Below are 25610 nucleotides of genomic sequence, written 5' to 3'. Positions count from 1 at the left end.
AAGGAGGGGAGAATGGTGAGTTATTACATATAGTTACAGGGTTGCAGTTGGAGATGATGAAAGAGTTCTAGAGATGGAGAGTGGTTAATGATAGCACATGTGAGTGAATTTTTTTTTTTTTGTCTTTTTTAGGGCCACACCTTTGGCATATGGAAGTTCCCAGGCTAGGGGTCAAATCTGAGCTGCAGCTGCCAGCCTACATCACAGTCACAGCAATGCCAGACACAAGCCGAGTCTGTGACCTACACAACAGCTCATGTCAATGCCAGATCCTTTAACCCACTAAGCAGGGCCAAGGATCAAACCCACATCCTCATGGATACTAGCTGAGTTCATTACTGCTGAGCCACAACAGGAACTCTGTGAGTGAACTTAATGTCACTGAACTATCCACTTAAATAGAGGTACCTATAAATTGTATATTATGCATATTTTACCACAATTTAAAAAGAAAGTAATTGGAGTTCCCGTCATGGTGCAGTGGAAACAAATCCAACTAGGAACCATGAGATTGCGGGTTCGATCCCTGGCCTCGCTCAGTAGGTTAAGGATCCTGTGTTGCCATGAGCTGTGGTACAGGTTGCAGACACAGCTCAGATCTGGCGTTGCTGTGGTTCTGGTGTAGGCCAGCAGCTACAGCTCAGATTAGACCCCTAGCCTGAGAAACTCCATATACCATGGGTGTGGCCCTCAAACAAAAAGACAAAGAAAAAAAAAAGATAATTGATTGTTAATTAATTACTTGCCTAATTAACCTATGTAGAAGTAACATGTGATAATGACAGCAAATAAGACAGCAAAAAAAAAATACAAGTATATTGTTGTAAGGTTCAATACTACATATGAAATAGTATAATGTTACTTAAACGTAACCCATAATAATTTAAATATTTCTATTTTTGGTCATGCCCGTGGCATTTGGAAGTTTCTGGGCCAGGGATCAAACCCACATAACAGCAGTGACCAGAGCCACAGCAATGACCAGAGCCACAGCAGTGACAACACTAGATCCTTAACTTGCTGAGCTACCAGGGAACTCCAGAAGATTTCTTTAGGTCATAGAAAAACTAGGAAAAACAAAATAAAGTAGATATAACTAACAAGCCAATAAAGAAGATGAAATGAAATCAGGAAAAAAATTAAATATTTTTTAAAACCTCGTTTTCTCCTATTTGCCGGTAACATAAGTAATGGGCCAGGCTAAGTATAAAAAAAGAAGAGATTATGATACTCTAAGGAGCCCATGCCCAGTATAAGAAGGTAAGAATTTGGGAGGCTGAAGGGAAGGAGGGTGGTAATGTATATCCGTCATTGCTAAATTTGCTTTTTATTTCTCTCTTTCAAGAAAAGCCAGAAATCTATTTATTTATTTATCCATTGACTTACTTATTCATTTATTCATGTGAAATCTTCTGGCTTTTTAATGTCTCTAGTTTAATTTAGAATAATGCTGACTAATTAAAACACCTCTGTAGTCTATATGTAGTCTTCAGATAACTAGTATGAAAGCTCTAATTTAAATAAGGTGAATAATGAAAGATATCAGTGATGGATTAAACATTGAGTGTGATTTCTGCGAATGGAGCATTTATTACTTAGTGCACCCTATACCCACCTACATTAGTTCCTGCTCTTTCTTTTACCTTTTCTGGCATTTTTTGTCCAAATTCTTTTTTAGAGCCCAAGTCAACTATCATCTTTTCCTAGAAATTTTTTTCTTCTTCCAGTCGGAACTAACCTCTCTGTTTCCTTAACAACGAAGACCCTCTTGTTTCCGTTTGGGCATAGCACGAATAAATGTGCTTTGAGTACATGTGAATCAATGAGATTACCATTCCATCAATGAAAAAACTCAAACATTTATTAAACTTCCACCATGGACTGGTCCTGTGATATTCAATCATGCTCTCAGCTTAGATTTGTCTCTTCTCAGCACTTTTTCTTTTCTTTTTCTTTGTCTTTTTTTTTTTTTAGAGCTGCACCTGCTAGCATACTGAAGTTCCCAGGCTAGGGGTTGAAACAGAGCTGCAGTTGCTGACCTTCACTACAGCCACAGCAATGCCAGATCCTAGCTGCGTCTGCAACCTACACCACAGCTCATGGAAACGCCAGATCCTTAACCCACTGAGCAAGGCCAGTGATTGAACCTGCATCTTCATTGATACTAGTCAGATTCTTAACATGCTAGGCCACAACGGGAACTTCCCCAGCAGTGTTTTTGTATCTTGTCGGTACAGTATCTTGTCTTCTGCTCTGGAACACATCCTTCCTTTGACCAATTCAACAGCTTCTTGCTGGGAGAAGGAAGTTAATTCCTTGGCTTCTCATTTCTTGTCTTAATACCTATCTCATCTTACCCTTGATATCTTTACCCTGTACTTGAGTTTTCCTAAATACAAAATAACACACAGTTCCATGAACATGGCTTATTCTACATAAGGGGACTCTCAGCTTAGAACCCCCTCCATTCAGCTTGTCTTCATTGGTCTGCCTCTTCATTGCGACAGTTTTCTGGTTTAGCCATCTCTACTCCTCCTGCCCCCACAAACACAGCCTGTCTTCGCTGCCTCTGTTCTGGGTGGGACAGAGAGTGGTCCACTGATACCCAGCTTCTCAAAGCTCAGCTATTATAGGCTCTCACACTGGAAGCTAAAATCTTATAAAGACTGGTCCAACACAAAACTTATGTGGAACTGGGGTGCCCTCTACTGCCTTTCAGAACTATAACTACTTGGCTTTCTGTCATTCAGTCAAAGGGAAATGCTAATGGAACAAATGGGAATGCAGCTGACAGACCATTATTTCTCAGGGCAAACACTGAATTCCATATTAAAACAAACATGAAATGGGAATAAATATCTTCTGAAATGTGAATTTCTGTAAGGTTATGATATATCTTCTTATTTCATCCTCCTTTCAGGTCCATCTGACCCTAAGGCTCTGTTATCTGTTATCTGTTCATACATATTAAAAGGAGAGACTAGGTTAATCATTTCATCACAGGGAGAAAGTAAGTATTTAAGCCATGTGCTAAATCCAGTTTTAAAGACTAGATCTTACTAAAGATGATTTCCATGTGTGCAATAATATGCATTGAAATTAAACTGATAGAAAACTTATCAAAAACATGGAAATTTAAAAAATAACTCATCAAAAGAACATAAATTCTCTTACACTTAATTTCATTCATTAAGGTATTATTGTTAAGAATTAGTGTTTGTAACTCTCACTAATCCAAAATAATCCCTGGTTTATCTACATTATTTTTGCAAAAATTACTGAATGACTTTGGTAATCTATAAAGCTTTAAATACATTCTTTATCTGAATTATTTAGTTTACCTTATGTTGTTTAATCCTGGGAAAAGAGCATCTGTTACAGGTACCTCTAAATCTAGAATTCTACACACCTAGTATGTTAAAATTATATGATTTTAAATTATTGTTAATTTTATGGTTTTTGACTATCAATGAACTTTATCTTAGTGATAGGACTTTTGAAAAATTAGAAAATGAAGAAATGCATGTGTTCAACTTATTCATTTTAGAATCAGAAAAGCCTTTCAAATGAGCATCTTACCTAATTTTTTTTCATACAGAACCACTAGAATTAGAGTTATTGAATACTGTAACTAAGTATATATTCAGAATAACACTTCCTTATATTTAGAACACTTATGCATTTTTATGTCCTGTTCCTGAAATATATTCACAAGGTGTTATTTTTGGAAAATCTCAGACTTTCCAGAATGTGCAAAAGTGCCAGAAGTTAGCTTAGATTTGGAATACACGCATTATTCATAACTGCAGAATACAGTGACTTCACACATTGAAAGATTAAAGATTCTGACAGTTAGAAATTTGCCTTTCTCACAATTATTCTGTTAAAAGCAATTGTAAGCAACGCAGTGTCACAAAGATGTGGAAATAACAATACACTTCCCATCATGTTCTTGGTGGTTTTACTTTAAATCTCAAAGGTCTCACCCTGTGTGTTCTCATAGTCAGGAGACATCCCCCTTTCCAGGAAACCAGATGCTGCCTTTTGAAAACCAAGGTTTGTGCCTACTTTTGCATTCCTATTCCATCCTGACTTAATGCCAGCCTCACCTCTCATGGTGGGCAAAGCGTGGCAGACAGACATAACCCCCAATAATGAAATCCCGGATGTACATGGGTGCAGGAGGGTGCCTGCACCTCTGTCCACGCCCCAGACCCACTCTGAGGTCTGCAGACTCCAGGGCCCCTTGCTACTAAGGCGGCTTCTTATCAAGCAAAAAGAGTTTTCTAAACCTCTCAAATATGTACTGCAATTAGATAAATGCTTAATTCTAATTAATCCGATTTTACTCTGACTTTCCCTCCCTTAGCAATGAATTACAGATTTAAAAAAAAGGGGGGGGGATCCTCACCAGCTAGGTTCTTTTTAAAGCGAATAGGAGATGTGGACACAGAGGCCTGTGTCCACAGAGGCCTGTGTGGAGGACCCAGGAAGGGCTAGGGTCAGGCCAGTAAGGTGCTCGGGGTGGGTCCTAGACTAGGAAAGCTCTCAGAGCAACGGCCTCTGGGCTGCCTTCCTACACTCCCTGTCCATCTCTGCTCTAGAAGAAGGGGCTTATAACAGAGGGCACCAAGGTGCTCTCGAAGGTCCCCAAGAAACTTCATTAGGAATGTGGCCTATCCCAAACCTGGCCAACCGCGGGTCCCGAGCCCTCCCCCTCCACAGAGCCGGCCAGAGGCAAGGGTTCGTTTGGTGAGCGTCTGGCGGCCTCTACCGGAGCGCCTCTGCAGAGGAACGTTCCTCAAAGCCGGAGACGACATGTGGCGCTCGGGCGAGGTGAGAGCGAGCGCGCGAGTGCGCTGAGGGTGCGGGGGGATCCGCAGCAGGGCAGCGCGCGGCCTCGGGCTCGGCGCGGAGCGGAGCCGCAAGGCGGCGGCGGGAGCGCGGGGGGCGCCGAAGCCGCTCTGCCCGGGAGGAGTGGGGAAGTTCGCGCTGGCGGCATGGGGCGGTGACGCCGCACCGGCCTTCCGTGCCTGCCAGCCGGCCGTGAACAGGCGAACAAGGAGGAGGATGCACCCTCGCCGACGGCTCGCCTTCCTGGGCTGGCGCTCAGGGTGAGCCCGGGCGCGCCGGGTCGGGGCAGCGGGGTAAGGAGCTGCAGGCGAGGGCGAGAGGACCGGCGGCCCCGGCTCGGCCCCTCTCCTCCGGGCACCTGGCTCGGGAAGGGAGGTGGAGACAGGCGGGGCGCCGCGGGCTGCCAGGAGCGCAAACTTTCCCCCGGCGACTGCGGAGGCACAGCCGGTGCGGGAGAGCAGGGGCGTCCAGAGCGGCGCAGCCTGGCCGGACGGGGCACCAGGAGGGCGCAGCGCCCGCCCGCCCGCCGGTAGGAATTGGGACGTGGGGCACCCGCCTATGTCACTGGAGCCGAGGGGCGAGATCACGCACGCGGAGGGCCCCGCGGCCCTGGGGCTCCGAGGCGCATGTCGTAGGGGCGCTGCCGGCAGGGTGGGCGCGGGCTCGGCAGCAAGGGGGCGCGGGCGGGGCGCGCGGGCTTCTCGAGGCCGGGGAACGCCGAGCCACCGCCGCACCGCGCGCTCCTCGCGAGGAAGAGAGCGCTGCCCCGCAGGACGCTCGGTTTGGACCCGGGGCAGGAGCCGGGGAGGTCGGCCGGGGCCAGAAGCGAGCCGGGGAGGGTCGGCGAGCGGAGGAGCTGGGCACGCTGCTGCGGACCGGGCGGGAGGCCGACCCTGCGGGGCCGCGGGTGCCAGGGGCGGTGGAGGCTGCGGCTCCGCAATGCCGCCCCCGGCGCCGGCGAGCCCCGACAACGGTCCCGGGACTGTGGGAGGGCAGCTTCTCTTGGGTGGTCCCAGCTCCGGGTTGAGGGCAGCAGGAGGCGCCGCCCGGGTTTCCCGCATGCAGCGCCGCGTGCTCGCCGCCGGGACTCCGGCCCGGGTCTGGCGACGAGCCCCAGGACGCGCCCAGGCGACCCCCGCCCTGCCTTTCTCGACCCGAAGGCCCCGGTTTCTGAGGTGGAAGTACCTGTTGTGTGTTTCCCTCTTCTGGAGTTGGCCTGGGGTCGTCTTGGGAAAACGTTTCTTTTGAGCACGCGGTGTTCCTGTATGGTGTGCACCTATTTGCGTTATGCGCATGTTGAGAAATATATGCCTTCGCTAAGGTTAGTTGCAGAGCCCAGGGATTGTGCCTGCCTGGATTTCAAATTCATTCATTAGGGCCCATAACAGAGCCTAGAGACTTCCCCAAATGCAGTGATCTGATCCTTAAGTTCTTTGGTCAGGGGGACAGAATGCTGAGAACGTGGCAATCCCCTGATAAGCAGTTCTTATAGCATCGTGATCTTGCGAAGATCTGTTTCTTAAATGTGCCTTTTTTCCCCTCTTTCCACATACTTTCTCTCAGCACCTTGCAGAACAAGGAGTAGCTTGCTGGCTTTGAACGCGTGGCAAATATTTCAGAAAGGTAAAATGATTCCACTTGTGGATTTGACAGATGCAAAATACAGTTAGATAACTTGAGGCATTTATTCTAATAATAGGTCTAAATGGGTCATTTGATAACATGGTAAAAGTACAACAAAGTATTTGAGACATGGGAAAAATAAATTAGGAGAATGTTTCTGCACTCTGAGTAAAAGTGAAGATTAAGGCATATTGTAACTTCTTTTTATGCCCCAGCTTGCTGGCCAGTGAACACAGAAAACACCTAAGGTGGAGCCATGCTGGATAAGAATAGCCAGGCTCCTTTCTTTCTGAATTGCCTGTTAGCAGTAGGATTTGATTCCAGGAACTGTGACATGAGAACATTCATGTTTATATGCTTTTCCCCCTTATGTACCTTGCAGCTTCAAGATCAAGTTGGAGAAAGAAACAGTTATTCTTCCAAATTCATCTGCTTCAGCTATTACTCTTACTGGGAATGGACAATGGAATGTTCTCTAGCTTTATCATGATCAAAAATCTCCTTCTCTTTTGTATTTCCATGAACTTAGCCAGTCACTTTGGGTAAGTTATCATCTATGCTTTGATTTTACAATTTTTGGGGCACAAGTGCCTTTCAGAAACTTTGCTGAGTATACGTCAGCAAGCCTTCACTGGCCACTTTTGCAATTCCCACCCCCTTTTTATCAGTTGTAAATAAATAAGAGTCTTTGCCCTACCCCATGCTTTATTCCTGAGCAAGGCTGCTCCAAGTGTGGGGTCTCTGAAGTGAGTCAGAGAAAAGAGGCAGATTATGTTTACAGAAATGAAAGCAGAAGATGGTTCCAGAGGAAGCTGTGTTTCCTCCTACTCAGGTTAAAGCAAGATTCAGAAATTGACATGCCTTAGGGACATTTACTACTTGTTGGACAAGGTGTTGTTCAACATTTTGATTGCCCTCCTTGGTTGCATTATGCAGAGTTTGCGTTTTTAAAGAGTTTGCCTGGCTCATGCTAGGTGGCATTGACAAGGACTCACCGTGGGCCTGGCTTGAGCCAAAGGCCTTGCACTGGCCATCTGAATACAGGTGCAGATACCAGAAATTATATTTGTCTGAAGATTTTCAGGACACCACCCCCCCCACAACCCTAGGACACTAGGCGATATCAATTCCTTTCAGCTCTTTGATCTTGGCCTTGAGTATCAGTGTAGCAATTCTAATCTTTTTTCATCAAATTAAGAAAATCCACTTTCCTGGTAAATATTCTTAAGAGGTGCTGATGTTCCTTTACTCTCCTCTCCTTCCCAAAACTGTTCTGACTAATCAAAAGGATTATGATGTCAAATTGGTGGAGTACAATTAAGAAGGTAAATTTTAGGATCAAAGTTGCCAGGCATTCTTCTTGTGAAAATCAGCCGAGGAGGTTGCACAGTGCAGCCAGCACTTTCATGAAACACAAGGGGCCAGGATCCTGCTCCAGCCTGTAAATATACCCACCCCCATGCTAGCTGACAGGAAGGAGGACCCTTCCAATTCCATGCCATTCTCTCTTTGTCCTCTGGACTTTTTCTGTTCTTCTGATATTCCCAGGTCTGTACAGAGAAGGAACCTGAAAGAGAGGTAGGCATGTGGCCACTCCCAGGGGTGTGGCTGGTACCTGACAGCCCTGAGACTGTGTGCCAGGTCTGCCAGGGACTGGTCCAGCCCCTCAGCACCATGAGGCGACAGACTGCACGCTAACCATGCCTGTGGGATGTGCCCCTTGGCCATAGAGTTTTCCCTTGGGACAGAGTGTTAGTTGTTTTTCTTGCCTTGCTGCCAGTCTTGAATGCAAGAGGCTCCACTCCCTTGCTTATTTCTCTCAATGTAGTCCCCACCTCTGCTTTCTGTTCCCTTATCTGTTCAATGAATGTTGTTCCTTCCAAGGACTCTCCCAGCTGCTGAATCCTAGAGGATTTAACCATGATGTTCCCAGTGTTCCTCTGAACGAGACATGTGTATAGAAGTAAAATCAGACACAATATTTAAATTGCTAGGTTAATGCAGTGGGCAGTTAGTTTGCATGTATTTAGCACTATTTCAGGGGTAAGAAATATGCTCGGATTGGGAACATGTGTTTTCTAAGATTTTGGTCAGATCTGCTTTTGTGAATTTGCATCCTGAAGTCATGAGGTTACTGTATTTCCTGGTGGATGAAAGTCTGAATTATGAAGGAATGTGCATATGGAGTTTGGCCATTAGAAGCGGCTATACTTTATTTAATTTGGTGGTTTTCTGGGCTCATCTTCAAAATAGAGAGATAACTGTTAGTTTCTAGAAACTCATACTGAACAAATGGTAGAATAACCCCTCGAGAATTAGGGGTCTCCCTAGAGAATTAGCTATTGGAGGAGTTTGGTTTGTTTGGGTTTTTGGGTTTTGGCCGCACCCAAATCTGAGTGGTTATGTTAGATAGAAGGTCAATAGTCTATCTTAAAACGATACCCACAAACTGCAGAAAATGTGTGAGATACAGAATAGTATGTGGAAAAGGAAAACATCCCTAATTTCACCACACAGAAACAACCATCCTGTATATCATGGTGTTTTCTTCCCCTTCCTTCTGTGTCTACTTTTATACAGTTGGGGTTATACTGTGCCGTCAGTTTTGTATTTTCCTGCTTTCGTCATACCAATACTTTGTTATTACACACTCTTTAAAATGCATGATTTAAAATGGATGAGTATGATTGCAGTGCGTCACCATCAGCTTCTTTCCTAATTTGGGATATTTGCCTTGTTCGAGGTGTGCTATTATACATTTTCCTACAGTGATCATATTCGGCTTACAACTGTTTTAAGTGTTTGAGATCATTTCTATTAGAAGAGCTTCCTGTAAGTGGGATTTTACATCAGCCCTTCTGAGTGCTTTTAGCTCTCGGCCCTACGCGTCCAGTTGCTTCTGATGACCAGGTCTATAGCAAAGCAGCAAGCCTGGCTTCACACGCCCTGCCCAGCAGGGTGTGGTTTTCTACAGAAGACATCTTGACATCCCTACTTATTTCTCCTCACTTGCTTATTGCTCTAAATGTACTTAGGAGTAGTTTTGTCGAATTGCAAAAAAGGTTTCACTTATTGGCTTAAAATCTTGACAGAAGGCTATTGCAATATGGAGTGCCTCTTGTTATGTTTTAGGGACACCCTAGGAGGACCCTCATGAGCTAAGCATCAGTAGCCCTGTCTTATAGTAGGGGAGGTGAGAGTGATGGGCAGCTTCCTGGGGAAGTTCACTGAGCTGGTCATCCTGGGGTCCTGTACGCAGCCCTTCTCAGAGCAAACCCTGGTGGTCCTGGAGCTCCCCTGACTTCACATGCAAGGAAGGACTAGGTCAGACCAATCTATAGGGAAAGGGGGTGTAATTCTGGAAGGTTTTCTCTGCATTGCAGTAGTGAGAGTTTTCCATTCTGAGATTACGAGGAAAAAAAGAGTTTGGGTAAGCGCTGTTATTTTCCCCCAAAGAAAGAGTTTATGTAGTTTGGTTCCAAAGAAAGGTGAACAGGGAAGCACAAAAGGCCTTGGTTTGAACTTTGTGGGACAGGGGAAATGCTGGTGCCTGTAAATACATAAAGGAAACCAGATGTGGTGGAGGGTTAGGAGGATGATGGGAAACCAGTCAGGGAGGAGAAGGAAAGAGGCAAGCACACTCGTGCTTCTGTGCCATACAAATTTATCTCACTGGTTGTGAAAAGCATGTGGATTTGGCAATCAGAAAGTTTATAAATGTGTTAGGTAAAATATATTTGGTGACTATAAGAGATAATTAATGCAAAATTGCTTTGGAAAAAAAAGGTCTCATTTCTTACCCCTTTTATTCTGTAAATTTGATCAGAGCCACTAGTAGCTCATTTTCAATAGCCTTTGTAATTCTTCTGTTAGTTTTAAGTTATATAACAGAGCATGAGTCAAGTGTATAACAGAGCAGAGGCCTTATGTGACTGTCAGCCTTATGCGATGTCACGTTTAGGGACAAGGTATAATTTGGGGCATTATCATTATTTTAACGAGGCCAGTAATCAAATGCACATGGTATAAAAAACTAGCACAGAAACAGTGTTTGAATCAATGTCATGTCAAAATACATCATATTAAATTTAATCTTGAGGAGTTCCCGTCGTGGCGCAGCGGTTAACGAACCTGACTAGGAACGATGAGGTTGTGGGTTCGGTCCCTGCCCTTGCTCAGTGGGTTAACGATCCGGCATTGCCATGAGCTGGGGTGTAGGTTGCAGACGCGGCTCGGATCCTGCATTGCTGTGGCTCTGGTGTAGGTTGGCAGCTACAGCTCCGATTCGACCCCTAGCCTGGGAGCCTCCATATGCCGTGGGAGCAGCCCAAAGAAATAGCAAAAAGACCAAAAAAAAAAAAAAATTTAATCTTGAATTAATTTTTTATCATTTGAAAAATCATACTTTATCAGACTTGATTGACCCGGAATAATTGTAAGATACATTTGAGAATTATCAACTCCATGATAAGGAAAAATCTGATTCCATTCATTTAACCGTATTAAACATTTTTGAGAGGTTTATCTATTGGAAAATATAAAAATGAGTTAGAATTTTATCACATGGGAGCTATAATTCAAATAGGCTTTGGAAAACAGTATTTTATTACAGGCATATTCTCATAGAAGAACTTAAGAGCAGGAATAGATAAGGTTCTTCTTTCTCAGTCTACATGAGCATGCTAACTGGGACCTTTGGTTTCATGAAGAGGACTTGTTTATACACGTTCTCAGGGACGGTTCTCTTCTTTTAACTAGAGCAGAAAGTACTCTCTCTCTCTGAGTCATTCAAGTACTCACAATGTCTTTTTTAAATGGCAAGTTCTCTCTTGTGAATCCCCAGATGGCAAGTTCTTTCCTGCCTGTAACTGTAGGTTCACGAGACTAGGACAAACAGTCATCGTAAAAGTTATTTAAAAAAAACAAAAAACGAAAACACAGAGAAGTGCTGTGAAGCAGTTAGGATACACACAGGTGATGGAGCGTCTAGGTAGAAGTCCCGGGGATGGCCAGGGATCTCATCTAGTGTAAACATTTTAGGTGACTAAGACCCTGCTACAGAGTAATGTCCAACATTTCTTTCTAAAGCACCAAAAGAAAATACTTCCAAATTACCTATTATACAGAAGAAACTCTTGGCAGTTTTATCATGCCAGCGGGCAGTGAGCTAAGGCAAAGCTCAGAAGGACGGGCAGCCAGAGTCGACCCAGCCAGCCCTGTCTGCCGATCAGCTCTAAGATGAGTCACTGGCTTGGTTCAAGGGGAGAAGGAGAATGTAGGCTTTTGGATTTTTACAAAGGTGCAATTGCATAACATGCGTATTTTAATTGGTGTGAAGTTTCAAAGGAAAATATTAGAATCAAAAGTAGAAGAATTTTGGGAGTTCCTAATGTGGCTCAGCAGTAATGAATCTGACTAGTATCCATGAGGCTACAAGTTTGATCTCTGGCCTCACTCAGTGGATTAAGGATCTGGCCTTGCTGTGAGCTGTGGTGTAGATCGAAGATGCTGCTCGGATCCCGAGTTTCTGTGGCTGTGGTGTAGCCCGCAGCTGTAGCTCCCATTCAACCCCTAGCCTGGGAACTTCCATATGCAGCAGGTGCAGCCCTAAAAAGCAAAATAAAACAAAACAAAAAAGATAGAAAAATGTTATCATAGGACTGCAACAGTAATCATCAGTGTTTATATGGGTATATCGCCTTCATTTCCAGAATGTGTTTTAAAAAAATGTACTGTGTAGTTTTCACAAAACCCTAGCTTTGTAGGTGAAAAGAGTTCAGGCAATAGAGAAATGTGCCTGGAAAGTGTCAAAGTCAGGATCCATGTCAGAGCTCAGGGCCTGGGCTAACACTGTCCATGCAGGACCTTCTCCGGAATGTCTGAATATTGACTATTTAAGGTACAACGAAAAGGGACAGAATGGGGAAACAAAATAATGTCCTAACCTAGAACTCAAATAACACTACTCTAAAGATAGGCTGCAAAAGAGTAGCCTGAATAAAGTCAAATACAAAATATGAACTGTGAAGTATATTATAGAGAAGGGATCATATGTTAGGAAATATAAGATATACTATGAAACAGGCTTTAGCAGTTCATTGAAAATTCTATTTTATTTGTACTTATTTAACAATTTATTTCAAGATCAAAAAGCAAACCTAAAATTAATGAAACCCAAGGCCAGTTCATTTTCAGTTTCAACAACAGCAAAGCAATTGGGCCATTATGCTATAATCAATTGGTTCCTATTTGGGGGATGTAGGTATCATTTGGACAGAGGGCAGTCAAGCTGCTCTGGTCCTTGTCGCTGCACTTTTACTGCATGGCATTGGAATTACTAAACCTTCCTGTAACTCAGTTTCCTAATATATAGGAAAATATGTATAGGAAATATATATATTTTAATGGCTACACCCATGGCATATGGAAGTTCTCAGGCCAGACACAGAATCTGAGCCACAGCTTCAACCTATACTGCAGAGCTGCATCAACACCATATCCTTTAACGCACTGCACGAGGCTGGGGATGGAACCCATATCTCTGCAGCCAGATTCTTAACCCACAGTGCCATAGCAGGAACTCCTCAGTTTCCTAATCTTTAAGTGCAGTTAATAACAGATCCTGGAGTTCCCATAATGGTGCAGTGGTAATGAACCCGACTAGTATCCATGAGGACGAACCCAACTAGTATCCACGAGGATGAACCCAACTAGTATCCACAGGGATTCGGGTTCTATCGCTGGCCTCGTTCAGTGGGTTAAGGATCCAGTGTTGCCATGAGCTGTGGTGTAGGTCACAACATGGCTCGGATCCACATTTCTGTGGCTGTGGTGTAGACCAGCAGCCGCAGCTCTGATTCGACCCCTAGCCTGGGAACTTCCATACGCTGTGGGTACAGCCCTACAAAGCAAAGAACAAAACCAAAAACAAACAAACGAGCAAAAAACAGAGCCTACATCACAGGGTTGATGTGAAGAATGAGTAGCTACATGTATGCTAAATGCCGAAACATGGCCAGGTCGGCAAGCAGTGCTAGGGCAGCAAGGGGAGGATTGGTTTTTCAGGATGTTGTGACCAGGAAACACCCAAGGTTTACTAGACCTATGGGGGCGGGGGCGAGGGGCACAACGGAATCCATAACCTTTGTCACCTCTGCAGGCTCTCCCTTGACATGTAAAGTAGCACATTCAGGAGTTCCCATTGTGGCTCAGTGGTTAACAAATCTGACTAGGAACCATGAAGTTGCCAGTTTGATCCCTGGCCTCACTCAGTGGATTAAAGATCCAGTGTTGCGTGAGCTGTGGTGTAGGTCAGTGTAGGTCACAGACTCAGCTCGGATCCTGTGTTGCTGTGGCTCTGGCATAGGCCAACAGCTACAGCTCTGATTAGACCCCTAGCCTGGGAACCTCCATATGCCGCAGGGGCGGCCCTAGAAAAGACAAAAAAAAAATAAAATAAAATAGTAAGGTAGCACATTCAGTCACAGGTTCCAGGAACCAGGATGTGATCATCCTGGAGGAATGTGTCCTGCTGATGCATCAGTGTTTATTGGGTTCTTCCTATGTGCCAGGCACTAGTCTTGGTGCTGACAACCTGCAATGGGCAGAGTAGAGTCTGCCGTCCAGGAGGGCAATGTCTGGAGTACAGTAAACATATACTCATTAGTGAGCACACAAGTGTTGCTATGCAGAGTGATTCAGAGTAGGAAGCAGCAAGGTGTGCTGGAGGGAGACACTCAAGCAGATGTCTAAAGAAAGTGAGGACGGGAGCAGCACTCTTCATGGAGAGGACTGGCCAGGTGAGAAGGGCAGTGGGTGTAGGGCAGCAAGGGGAGGGTTGGTTGGTGGGAGGCAGGATCAGAGAGGCCATGGGGGACTGATGGACTGATCATGCAGGTCCTTAGGAGCCATGCTGGGTAGCACCAGAATGAGCAGTCGGCTGTTGAAGTCAGTGAAATACGATCCCATTGAGATGTGACAGTAGAGTGATAAACATTCAAGCTGGCTCCAGCTGCCACGTGGAGAATAAACCAGAGTCTAGAGTGGAGAGGTGCAGTAAAGGAGGGACCAAGGATGTCAGTTAAGGGGCAAACGCAGTAACCTGGAAGGACACTTTGACCAGCAGGATCTGTTGATGGGTTGATGTGAACATAAAGAAGAAGACCTCCTGGGTATTTGACCTGAAAATGCTACTGATTCCTTTACTTGAAGGAGATATTTGGAGAAGAGGTTGAGGATCAGGAGGGCAGTTTTGGACCTGTGAGATGCTGGTCAGATATCCAAGGCCAGGCAGGCAGTTGGACACACAGGTCCCGAGTCCGAGAGATTGGAGCAGGAGGCATGACATCTCTTCCACGGCAGAGAGATATTTATAGCCATAGGATTGAATGAGATCAGTTGGAGATTGCATGTAGACTGAAAGGAGGTCCCTGGACTGCCTTGGAACATGCCACTGTTTTAGGTCAGGAGGGTAAGAGGCCAGTGAAGAGAAGAAGGGAGAGCCGTGTCCTGTAGCCATGTGGAAAAGTGTTATGAGAAGGTGATGTGGTCTAAGATCAGATGAGGACTGAGACTGGACCCTTGGGGTTGGCAATGCAACTGAACATCCAGGAGATAGTTTGCACTGGGAGGCAGGTGGGAAAAGCCTTAGTCAAGCGGGAGTAAGAGAAGGGAGGAGAGGCAGCAAGACCTCGAGAGGAGACAAGTCTTCAGTGAGTTTTGGTGAGAAGAGAGGCTAGGGATGGAATAATACCTGGAAAGGAGTAGAGAGTGAATTAAAGACTCTGAAGCCCTGATGGATGATAGCGGCTGTAATCACTGATGGCAACGGTGAGGGAAGGAGGGAAAACTGTGTGTGGTGAGTGCTGGGATGATCCGTATGCTTTATGATCACATCCATGGGGCGTCCAGTGATGCTGAAGGGACTGAGTCTTAGGGAAGTGGGCAGGATCAGCTGAGGGGGCATGGCCTGCAAACTCTATACTGGGAAGGAGGCTATGGTGGTGAGGACAAGAGTGGAGCATCTACCAGAGAGGTGGCAGGCAGGGTTAGGGTGGACTTGAGCACTCCCCAGGTGGCTGGCAGGCAGGACTGGGGGCACCTGTGGCATGCAGCCCAAGGGAGTAGAAGCAATCTGAGAGTTCCAGCATAATGTTTTATGGCCATGACTTTATCCACATAAAGCATATGTCAATCCAGGTTTTCCATCATAAGAGGGAACAACTCTTATTTGGAAATTCTGGTTGACTTTCACATCACCATGTTTTTAAAAAAATTCACAGTATTTTTTTGGCTGCGCCTGAGATATTGAGAAATTCCCTGGGCCAGGGATCTGAACTCATACCACAGCAGTGATCCAAGTCACAGCAGTGGCAACACTGAATAAAATTTTACATACTTTTTGGTTAGCTAAAGTGGCGCACACACTGGAGATTTGAGGAGAGCTGCTTATTTAATGCTCTTAAAGTAACAAGCCAAAAAACTAGAGATACATTTCTCAGAAGCAATTAAACACTGGAGAAAGAATGCAGAAAGAAATGCAATCCAGGAAGACAGATTCACTGCCGCCTAAAAGCAAGCCCATTCAAGCCCCCAGATCAGTTCACATTAACTCCAGTCTGCAGATGCCATTATCTAACTCATTTTCTAGAAATCAAATATGGCTGTTGGCACAAGCAGAGATCACGGTCACAGGAAATCACATGTGGCCATCGGTAGCACCATTGTAGTATAAGACTCAAAAGATTTTTCTTCCCTGGAAATGATGCTACCCCTTGAATATGTACCCTTTAAAATACCAATACTAGGGGAGGTCATCAGGCATCATTTGGTAAAATGAAGCACCTTTAAAGATAGAATCTATAGCATATTATTATCACCAGAGATTGTAATACTGATAGAAAGTTACATTGGAGTAAAATTTTCTCATAAAGAGACTCTTAGATTTGACTAATAATGCAACTCTTTGCTCTCTCCCCACTTGGGTAATGCTTAGATTCTACTGCCCAAGTCATACTTTGTTGGTAACTGGCTGATTTTGGAGAGAGCTTTCTTGGGATCTCTGTCCTGTTGTACTCAGACTCCTCCCTCCCGCTTCCTCCCCGGCCCTCCCCTCTCCCCGCCCCCAGCCCTGCCCCACAAAAAACTCCGCTGATGGCCTCAACCATCCTGTCCTAGCCCCCTGCCATCTCCTGAGTACTGGGCCTTTATGCCTCCAGGTGCCTCCACTAAGTCCATCATCCCTAAGCATCCTGGGGGCCACAAGGAAAGAAGGTATCCCTGTGAAGATGCTCTGAGTCTCCCACCACCTTCAAGCCAGATCATAGGAGTGGAGCGAGGCACGTGAATGTGCTCCAGTTTGACCTGAACACGTGGCTCTTCTCACCAGAGTTCCTGCATGCCCTTTGCAGACATCATTATTTCTTTTCTCAATGTCACTGCTCACAGCCCCTTCGGCTTAAGACCTGATGTTCCTGCTCCATAGCTCATGTTTGTTTTCCTCTCCTCTGACCCCAGACAAAGCTCGATTTCTTTCCTTGGGCTTGCTAGAATGCTTTGTGTATTGCAAAGCTTCCTGCACCAACCGTGTGTTATAGAAATCCTTTGAGAATGTGGCCATTCTTTTAGATACACTCATGTTCTTAAGGTGGGGGGGCGTCACCTTTGTCACCTTCACATTGCCAGTACTCACAGAATACAAGGTCAATACCATATCCAAAATAACTTTGTTAAGAGTGGCTGCTGAAATAAGCACTGCATCCAACCCAGCAGCCTCTCTGAAGATGTAACAGAGGAGAGATGCTCTCTGGGGTCATTTAGAGTCACTCTGGCAGGTGGCTCACAGAGCAACTTTTCCATGTCAGACAGGCTTAGAGAGGTCACTCTCCCCCAAGGCTTACGTGAAGATCAGTTGGGAACCTTAAAAATTCCAGTATTCATTCCTCCTAGATCAATAGAAACTGAGTCTCTAGGTCTAGAAACACAGAAGAGGCTAATGCAAGAGTCACAGAATCTTGAAGAGCCCAGGTGTCAGACAACAGGGAGGGGCGGGCAGTTCATGAAATTTCATGAGTTTACCCTTTCTAAAGTCATTCATTCACATTCACAGTTCTGAAACATGCTGCTGGTGAAATAAGCCGAACGGCAACACATTTCATAGCTGCCCATCCCCCACTGAATTCATTAGAAGTCTCTGAAAAGATCCAGAACTTCAGGTCCGGCAGGAGCCACTCGCAGCTTTCTAGGAAGCCCTCCCATGCTGAGTGTCATGTCCCACCTATGTCCCTGCCCTTGTCACAACCACTGCTTTCCTTCCTCAGGCCGGAATATGGGGCTCAGAGTTCAAGTTTAGGGATCAAGTCCTTATGCCTTTTGTATAGACCCATACCTGAGCAGGGAGAGAGAAAAACATGAGGATATTTCAATAGGTGGTTGAGTCTACTGTTCCCTTCTCATCCCTTTTCTGGAACCTCAATCATCTGAAAATGTTGCAAGTATGTCACGGACTAAATGTGACATGTGTTTGTAGAAAAGGTGCATGTATAAGGAAATAGATCCTATTTTAAGAGAACCTAGTAATTCACCCTCAGACTGAAGAGGACGTTACCAAAATTTTCAACTCTTTCTACTTTATAAGAAGCTGTTGTCAGAAATAATGGGTCTAGTTGTACCTCACAAAATCTCGCCCTCCCCGCTCCTCCAGAACAGAGCTTTTGGCTCATCCTAAAGCATCTGGATGCTCGCAGCTGACCTGCAGGCCAGCAGAGCTCTTTAGTTTTACTCAGCGCAGTGAAGATGTGAGGAGCCTGCTTTCTGCTCCCAAGTGAAGGCCTTGGAGGGCTGAGGGAGGATTTCCTCCTGGAGGCCCCGTAGATGTGACGCTGCACAGAGTTGTTCACTGAAGCCGCAGTCCAGCATTTGTGTCTTCTTTTGTTTTTCAAGAGGTTTAGCTTAGCCAGGGTGGAACAAAGCGAACTGACGTTTTTTATGTTAGAAGCAGTCCCATACAGGTTATACAACTTGATATGCATGAGCAAGTCCACCAAACCCCTTCGAGAGTCTCCTGTATGTGGGCGTGGCATTTGCTTTCTGTGAGAAGGGAAGGGTCTTCATCTCCTTAGTTGCGAAAATGGTGCACTTCATAACCACAAGCTGCAGGTCCGTTTTGGGTGTTTTGAGCCACACCTGCAGCATGTGGAAGTTCCCGGGCCAAAGATGAAACCCACACCGCAGCAGTGACCCAGGGCACTGCAGTGACAATGGAGGATCCTTAACCTGCTATGCCACAAGGAAATCCTTGCAGATGAATCGTTATTGAGGAGGACCTATGAACTGAGGAGGACTTCCCAGCTGTTCATGAGAGGAACCACTACTGCCCCGACAGGCATTTTTTCAGGACTTTTTAAGAAACTGTTTCCTAGCTCCTAGGTCCTGCCTTCAGTAAATACAGAGATGAAATCAGGGCAGATCCCCAGCCATGGCCTCTATCAAAAACAAAACAAAACAACAACAACAAAAAACAGATAACTGCAAGAAGCAATTATAGCATAAAAAGACAGATACTGAAACTCTTCCAAGAAAAGTGTAATTATGTATAAGTAGCTGTAGATATATTCAAACGCTTTTTAAAGTTTTTTTAATTTTGGCCTAAAAGTGGAAGGTTAGCTTTGGAATTCTTAGGCATTGCATACTATACCACTGCATTCGGCAATGATTTGGATATTTGTGAAGTTGAATTCAGAACCATGTGGAGGAGTTCCCATCATGGCGCAGTGGAAATGAATCCGACTAGGAACCATGAGGTTTTGGGTTCGATCCTTGGCCTCACTCATGGGCTAAGGATCTGGCATTGCTGTGGTTCTGGCGTAGGCCAGCATCTGTAGCTCAGATTAGACCCATAGCCTGGGAACCTCCATATGCTGAGGGTATATCCCTAAAAAGCAAACAACAACAACAACAGAACCACGTGGAGTGGTGTTTCTCTGAGTCTGTGATGGAGCAGTGCCCCTGAATGCTCCTAGAGGCAGGCACTGGGACTGCCTGGTCTATGGGCCCTCTCTGTGGTCTTTACCTCCTAACAGTCGCAGCTCTTCAGATCAAATATAATGTAAGAACATTTTCACAACAGCTAATGGATAGTTTTTAAAAATCTACTTGAAACATTGACATGCTTTTTCTCTTTTTTCTGATTTTGATTTTTAAAATTTTTATTGATATGTAATTGATATAAAACACTGTGTGTTTCACTGTTGATTTGATACATTTATATATTGCAATATGATCGCCACCTTAGCATTAGCTGACACTTCTATCATGTAGAATAATTATTTCCTTCTGTGATGGGAACAATTAAGACCTAGCCTCTTAGCAACTTTGAAGTTTATGACACAGTATTGTTGACTGTAAGCACTATGTTATCACTGTACCAGACATTAGTTCTCCAGAACTTATTTATCTTCTAGGGGCAAGTTTGTAATATTAAACAATGTCTCCCCAAGTCTATCCCACCCCCCAGCCCCTGGTAACCACCATTCTACTCTCTATTTCTGTAAGTTAAGCTTTTTTAGATACTGCATATAAGTGATAAGCTTTTTCTGAGTCTCTGCTATGGCACAACAGGATCAAGATGTCTCAGCAACACCAGGAAACAGGTTTGATCCTCGGTCTGGCACAGTGGGTTAAAGGATTGGGCATTACTGCAGCTGCAGCATAGGTTGCAACTGGGGCTCGGATCTGATCCTTAGCCTGGGAACTCCACATGCCACGGGGTGGCCAAAAAAGAGGGGAAAAAATGCCATAAGCTTTTTCTACTTAGCTCTCACCTCTATTCTAAGTTAAAGAGCCAATGGGCACCTTCCAAAAATTGGATGTTTGGGCCAAGTCTAGAATTGAATAGCCAAACTGATCAGAGTTAGGAACTCCATGAGAAGTGGACAGTGAAGCCAGATTTAGTTTGAGCAGTAGTTCAACTGGGCTGGTGCACAGACTTTCTTTTGCAAACTTGGAGGACAAATTTCTCCTGGCTTTGGGTCTGCAAGGCTGAGTGCTTTGTCTTCTAAACTGTGAAACTATAATGGCTGTCAGAGAAAAAGGAATATAATATTTTTAAATAAGAAGTCACAGAATAAGAACATTGTGTCTGTGGGCTCCATCCTAACAGGATCAAATTTGAGATTGTGAGTGCTTCGATTATATGCATCTTAATGGTGATGGGAAAATTAGATCCAAAGAACTTTATACTCTCTTATTCAAAAGGCAGTCACTTTAGGCCAATCAAGAATTGATCTGTTTTGATGCAATCTGTGAAAATAACCAATTTTCAAGAAGTGGGTGAGGCAGCCCTCAGATCCACCTGCTGATGGCAGGACTCAGGCTTCATTTCAGCCATTTCATGAAAGAGAAAACCCGTGAGCCAAGGTGGGCTCCACAGCCAGGCACTTTAGGGCCGTGCCGGGAGCCCCCGTGTTCTGCTCCGAAGTACCAAGGGTTCTGATTTCTTAGGACCATAGCTGGCTTTCAGCTGGGTGAATTCCTCCGGAAGCCAGGCCAAGTTGCGTGGGTCAGGTTCTTAGTAACAATATGTAGCCTGCTATTTGCATGTCTGAAAAAGCAGTGATGGACCCCTGAGGCAGAATCCATGATGTTGGTATATGTGACCATCTTCTCAACTTGTGACTTTCTTTCCCTCCAAGTCACTTCCTCAGTTTGTCTGGATCTGCTCGGGGCCCCTTCTCATTTCTAGCTGCTCTGTTGACATGAATTTTTGAGGCCTGGGTCACTTCACTGAATCATACAAACTAGACTCGTCTTCTTGTGAACCTCTTGGAAGGTTCAGCCTGCTCACCTCTGGGTTTTATTGTAAGTTGGTTACACAGGACACTGTGGTCCCTGAGACTCTGCTCTGAGGCGGCATCACTTAAAGCCAGGGTTTTCAGGCTGGGCTTCACAATTCCTGCTCCTGTGCCAGCAACTAGCAGTGCTGATGATGCAGAAGCCCAGAGAGGTTTCCAAGACCCCATAGTTCCTTCACCATATGCTCTAGGCCTGACATAACGCTCACAACACTGGTGCTCCCAATTAAGGATCCAGTGAAATTCAAGCACACCGATCTTATCTTTCAACTTTGGATAAAGTTTTTAAATGTTCTCCTAAGACCCCCGGCCCTACTGCATGAACAAAAGGAAGGCTCCGTTTTTCTGTGTTTGAACCAAACCTTGGAAATCCCCTATGAGTGGGTTAAGCCTGCTTGTCTCTGCTCAGTGACTAATTTGTTTTAAAAATGGTTACACTGTTGACACAAGCAGCTCCTCAGAATCTGGGAGAGATGGCTTTTGAGCATCATGAGAGGTTGATGAGCAGCCAGCCCAGAGCTGACACTCTCTGCTTGGTTATTCTAGAATTAGGGCTTTTCACGATATTCAAGAGTAGGGCTTATGTATGCGAAACAGTCACGTGGGTGATACAGAAGATCATTCTCAGATGCCCTCCCTCCAGGACAAGTCACTGTATTATTCCCTGGTTGCTATACCTTGAGAAGAATTTGTAAGAAATAATCACTCTTTCGTACAAAAGTTTTTTCTTACAAGAGTTTAAACCCTTTCTTTTGTTTCTCCATTAAAAAGCTTTTCACAAATGCCAACCAGTTCCGTAAAAGAGGAGACCAATGACAACATCACAATATTCACCAGGATCTTGGACGGGCTCCTGGATGGCTATGACAACAGGCTGAGGCCGGGACTCGGAGGTGGGTGTGTGCTCCTTGGCAGAGGCCTTCCAGGCCCAACAGAAATTTTTGCTTAAACCCAGTCTCAAGCTCATGTTTGCTGTGACTCACATGATTCCTCAAAGAGGTTCCCTGCTAGGAGTTTGAATTGATGGGGTTGCCAAGGCTCCTGCATATTACCAGTTTGCAGATGCCAGAAGCCAGGGAAAGTGGTCTCCCTGCAAAGTCACTTTTCTCTCCAGATAATGCTATTGTCCATTCTGGTCCACCTATAGAGGAACCACTTCTTACACGCTACTGAAGCTGAGGTTATCCTGTGTTAAGAAATACTTTGTAATCACCTTCATGCCCTTCTATCTATGGGAGTCCTTTTCAGAAATCCACTGTTCATTGCCAGAGTTGTTCACATTGTTACGCTCTGTGTTTAATTTTTCACTAGGGCCATAATCACAGTATTTACTGTGACCCTATAAAGTTGATAAAACTAAATGAATAGTAAAATATGGTTTCAGGGTACAATTGGTTTAATTTTGTGCTGAGAATCATGTCCTGTTTCCAGGCGTGTGCAGTACCCTGATTTAGATGTGCTACGTTTGAATTTGCTGCATTACATAAAGGAGAGAGACCCTCTGGCAAATGCATTCTCCAAGGAAAATGTTAGTCCTTCTCCATTATTTGCATGTTTAACAGGGACATTTACTTAAAACAGGATTTGACATTCTCCGTGTTTTTGACAAGCAGAGTCCACACAGGCTCCCTGACGCCATTCAACCCCTCCCCCCCCACACACACCCAGAATTATGTCCCTCTGAATTGTGAGCTGGGAGCCCTGGTGAGGAACCTGTGTCTTTGTTTCAGAGCGAATCACTCAGGTGAGAACGGACATCTACGTCACCAGCTTCGGCCCAGTGTCCGACACGGAAATGGTAGGTCCCTGGGAGGGCCCCATTCGGAGGGCCCCACCCAGGCCATTCTCCACCTGTAGGCACTGGCCTGGGTCTGCCTCTGCTGAGCCATCACCTGGTTGCCTCCCTTTGCACTAGGAATACACCATTGATGTGTTTTTCCGACAAAGCTGGAAAGATGAAAGGCTTCGGTTTAAAGGGCCCATGCAGCGCCTCCCTCTCAATAACCTTCTCGCCAGCAAAATCTGGACCCCAGACACGTTCTTCCACAATGGGAAGAAGTCCATTGCCCACAACATGACAACACCAAACAAGCTGCTGCGGCTGGAGGACGACGGCACGCTGCTCTACACCATGCGGTGAGCGGTGGAGGAGCAGCGGGTGACCAAAGTGCTAGGGCCCTGGGGCTCCCAGAGGGCAGAGGTGGGTGGGGATGGGCGGGGTAGGCGGGGTGATGCGGAGATGGCAAGGTAGGCGCAGAGGTGGGGTAGGCAGGTGATGTGGCCTTTGCCAGGACAAGGCTGCACCATTTTCCCCCAAGAGTCCTACATCCAGAAAGCAGTGGGTTTGAGGACTGTGACTTGTGCGTGGGGGTAGTTTTTACCTTTTGACCTGCACAGACTGATGTCCAAGTAGATCATTTCCTTGGGTTACTATAGGTCCATAGTATTTCTTTTCTATACTTGTTTCTTTGATTCAAGATCAGGGGCATCTTTGGAATAGTAACCCAGATAACATAAGGTAGAGAAACTTTATTTTACAGAAATTTTATTTTAAAAAGCTAAGGAGAACCCTTTTTTGTTATTGCAGTTGTGCAACCCATTTGAAGTTTTAAAGTCCATTTCTGGAGTTCCCGTCGTGGCGCAGTGGTTAACGAATCCGACTAGGAACCATGAGGTTGCGGGTTCGGTCCCTGCCCTTGCTCAGTGGGTTAATGATCCGGCGTTGCCGTGAGCTGTGGTGTAGGTTGCAGACACGGCTCGGATCCTGCGTTGCTGTGGCTCTGGTGTAGGCCGGGGACTACAGCTCCGATTAGACCCCTAGCCTGGGAACCTCCATATGCCGCGGGAGCGGCCCAAAGAAATAGAAAAAAAAAAAGACAAAAAAAAAAAAAAAAAAAAAAAAAATAAAGTCCATTTCTTATATGCTTTAATATTTCAAATGCCGAGGTTGAATTTTAGTATTTCTCATTTAAAGTGATCATCAGTCATTTCTTAAAAAATTCTGAATTACTCATTGCATCTGAGTAAATCAGAAAATTGACCTGTGAGAAAGACTCCCTTATATCTTTCCAGTTTCAATGATGGAGCTAAGTAGACATCCAAAAAAAAAATTTTTTTTTTAAATGAACAACAACAAAAAAGCAAAAAGAGCTAAAGCCAAGTTGGGTTTTTTTTTTTAAAAAAAGGAAAGCATGTGCAATTATGTAACTGTTATTGGAATTTATCTTAGATACAATTTTTCATAATACATTTTATATTTAAAATAATTAATCATAGTGGAAAATAATATTGATACAGTCACCTTCAGAGGCTGCATGTCCTAACACATATTCTGAGGAACGCTTTGACACATTGTGTCCCAAGCCTATTTGAGAGGAGGACTCAGTTTTTCTGACAACAACCCAATAAGGATTCTGATCAGTGATCCATGCACACACCTTGGCATTTTGTTCCAGTCCTCACTCTTTCCTTTTCCCCGCATTGATCTTGAACACCTCACCCATAGATGGAGACAGTTGTGAACATCATCACATCAGTGCCCGAGACAGTGCCTTCTGCATGCCAAGAATGTGTGAAAAGCTGAGAAATTTCTCAAGGGTTGACAGTCCTTGGTCATCCTTCTTTGGAAAAAGAAGGCTGGGCAATAAAGCCCAGAGCACTTTGTGAGCAGAGATCAGGTCTGGAGAGGAGTTCCACATCTTGGAGGATGCCTGGGTCCATGCACAGAGGGCACTGGGTAGACCTGCTGTGCACCCACATTCTGTTCATAGAATAAAAATATCCCCAGCCCCCATGGGTTAGTATCCTTCATTGACACGTGGCTCCTATCCCTGAGACATCAGTTAGGTCCATCGCCCATAGCAATAGGATGTTTTCACCTGGTACAGGACAATTGCTTGGACAGGGTCTTGGGATAAGCCCCTTGTCCAGAAGGGGAAGAGGCAGCACAGGGGCCTCTTACTGAGTGTTTGTGTACCAGGCACCTTCACAGACAAGTGAAGTCCTCAGACAGCCCAGACAGCTAAGAAACACTATTTCCATTAACTAACAAACAGATTGAGGCTCAGAGATGTTTGGCAATCAGCCCAAGGTCACATAGCTGGACGCAGGAGCAGCAGGAATTGGATTTGAAGTGTGAACAATTTCCTTGTTTTATCCACTGCATTTGAAAATTGGAAGGATGGCACCTTATTAGATATATAATGGCCTTCTTGTTACCCTTGTTAAGGTGTCCTGCGCATGGAGTTCCCATCATGGTGCAGCAGAAATGAATCTGACTAGTGA

The 25610-nt window shown here is 45.1% G+C and overlaps 2 protein-coding genes across 9 annotated transcripts in view; one reads left to right on the top strand and one right to left on the bottom strand.

Moving 5' to 3' along the window:
* Positions 1-6347, bottom strand: part of GABRB3 (gamma-aminobutyric acid type A receptor beta3 subunit) — a 340074-nt gene extending 333727 nt beyond the window's left edge. The window contains exon 1 of the mRNA XM_021098613.1: positions 6040-6347. Within this exon, the coding sequence (XP_020954272.1) occupies positions 6040-6149 (110 nt within the window). The 5' untranslated portion in view covers positions 6150-6347. The remainder of the gene's footprint in view (positions 1-6039) is intronic.
* The window catches only part of GABRA5 (gamma-aminobutyric acid type A receptor alpha5 subunit), an 82098-nt gene continuing 61073 nt past the window's right edge, over positions 4586-25610 (top strand). The window contains exons 1-6 of one of the 8 annotated variants that reach the window (XM_005654467.3): positions 4586-4836; positions 6418-6477; positions 6860-7019; positions 22098-22219; positions 23057-23124; positions 23242-23462. In XM_005654467.3, the coding sequence (XP_005654524.1) occupies positions 6934-7019; positions 22098-22219; positions 23057-23124; positions 23242-23462 (497 nt within the window). In that variant the 5' untranslated portion in view covers positions 4586-4836; positions 6418-6477; positions 6860-6933. Of the gene's footprint in view, positions 5148-5562; positions 5663-6417; positions 6478-6859; positions 7020-22097; positions 22220-23056; positions 23125-23241; positions 23463-25610 lie in introns of those variants that run through there. The other 7 variants (XM_005654466.3, XM_005654468.3, XM_021098647.1 and 4 more) reach the window with 7 other exon arrangements.

Source organism: Sus scrofa, chromosome 1 (assembly GCF_000003025.6).
Source record: "Sus scrofa isolate TJ Tabasco breed Duroc chromosome 1, Sscrofa11.1, whole genome shotgun sequence".
In the NCBI taxonomy this organism is placed as follows: Eukaryota; Metazoa; Chordata; class Mammalia; order Artiodactyla; family Suidae; genus Sus; species Sus scrofa.
This window is presented reverse-complemented; position numbering and strand designations above follow the sequence as displayed.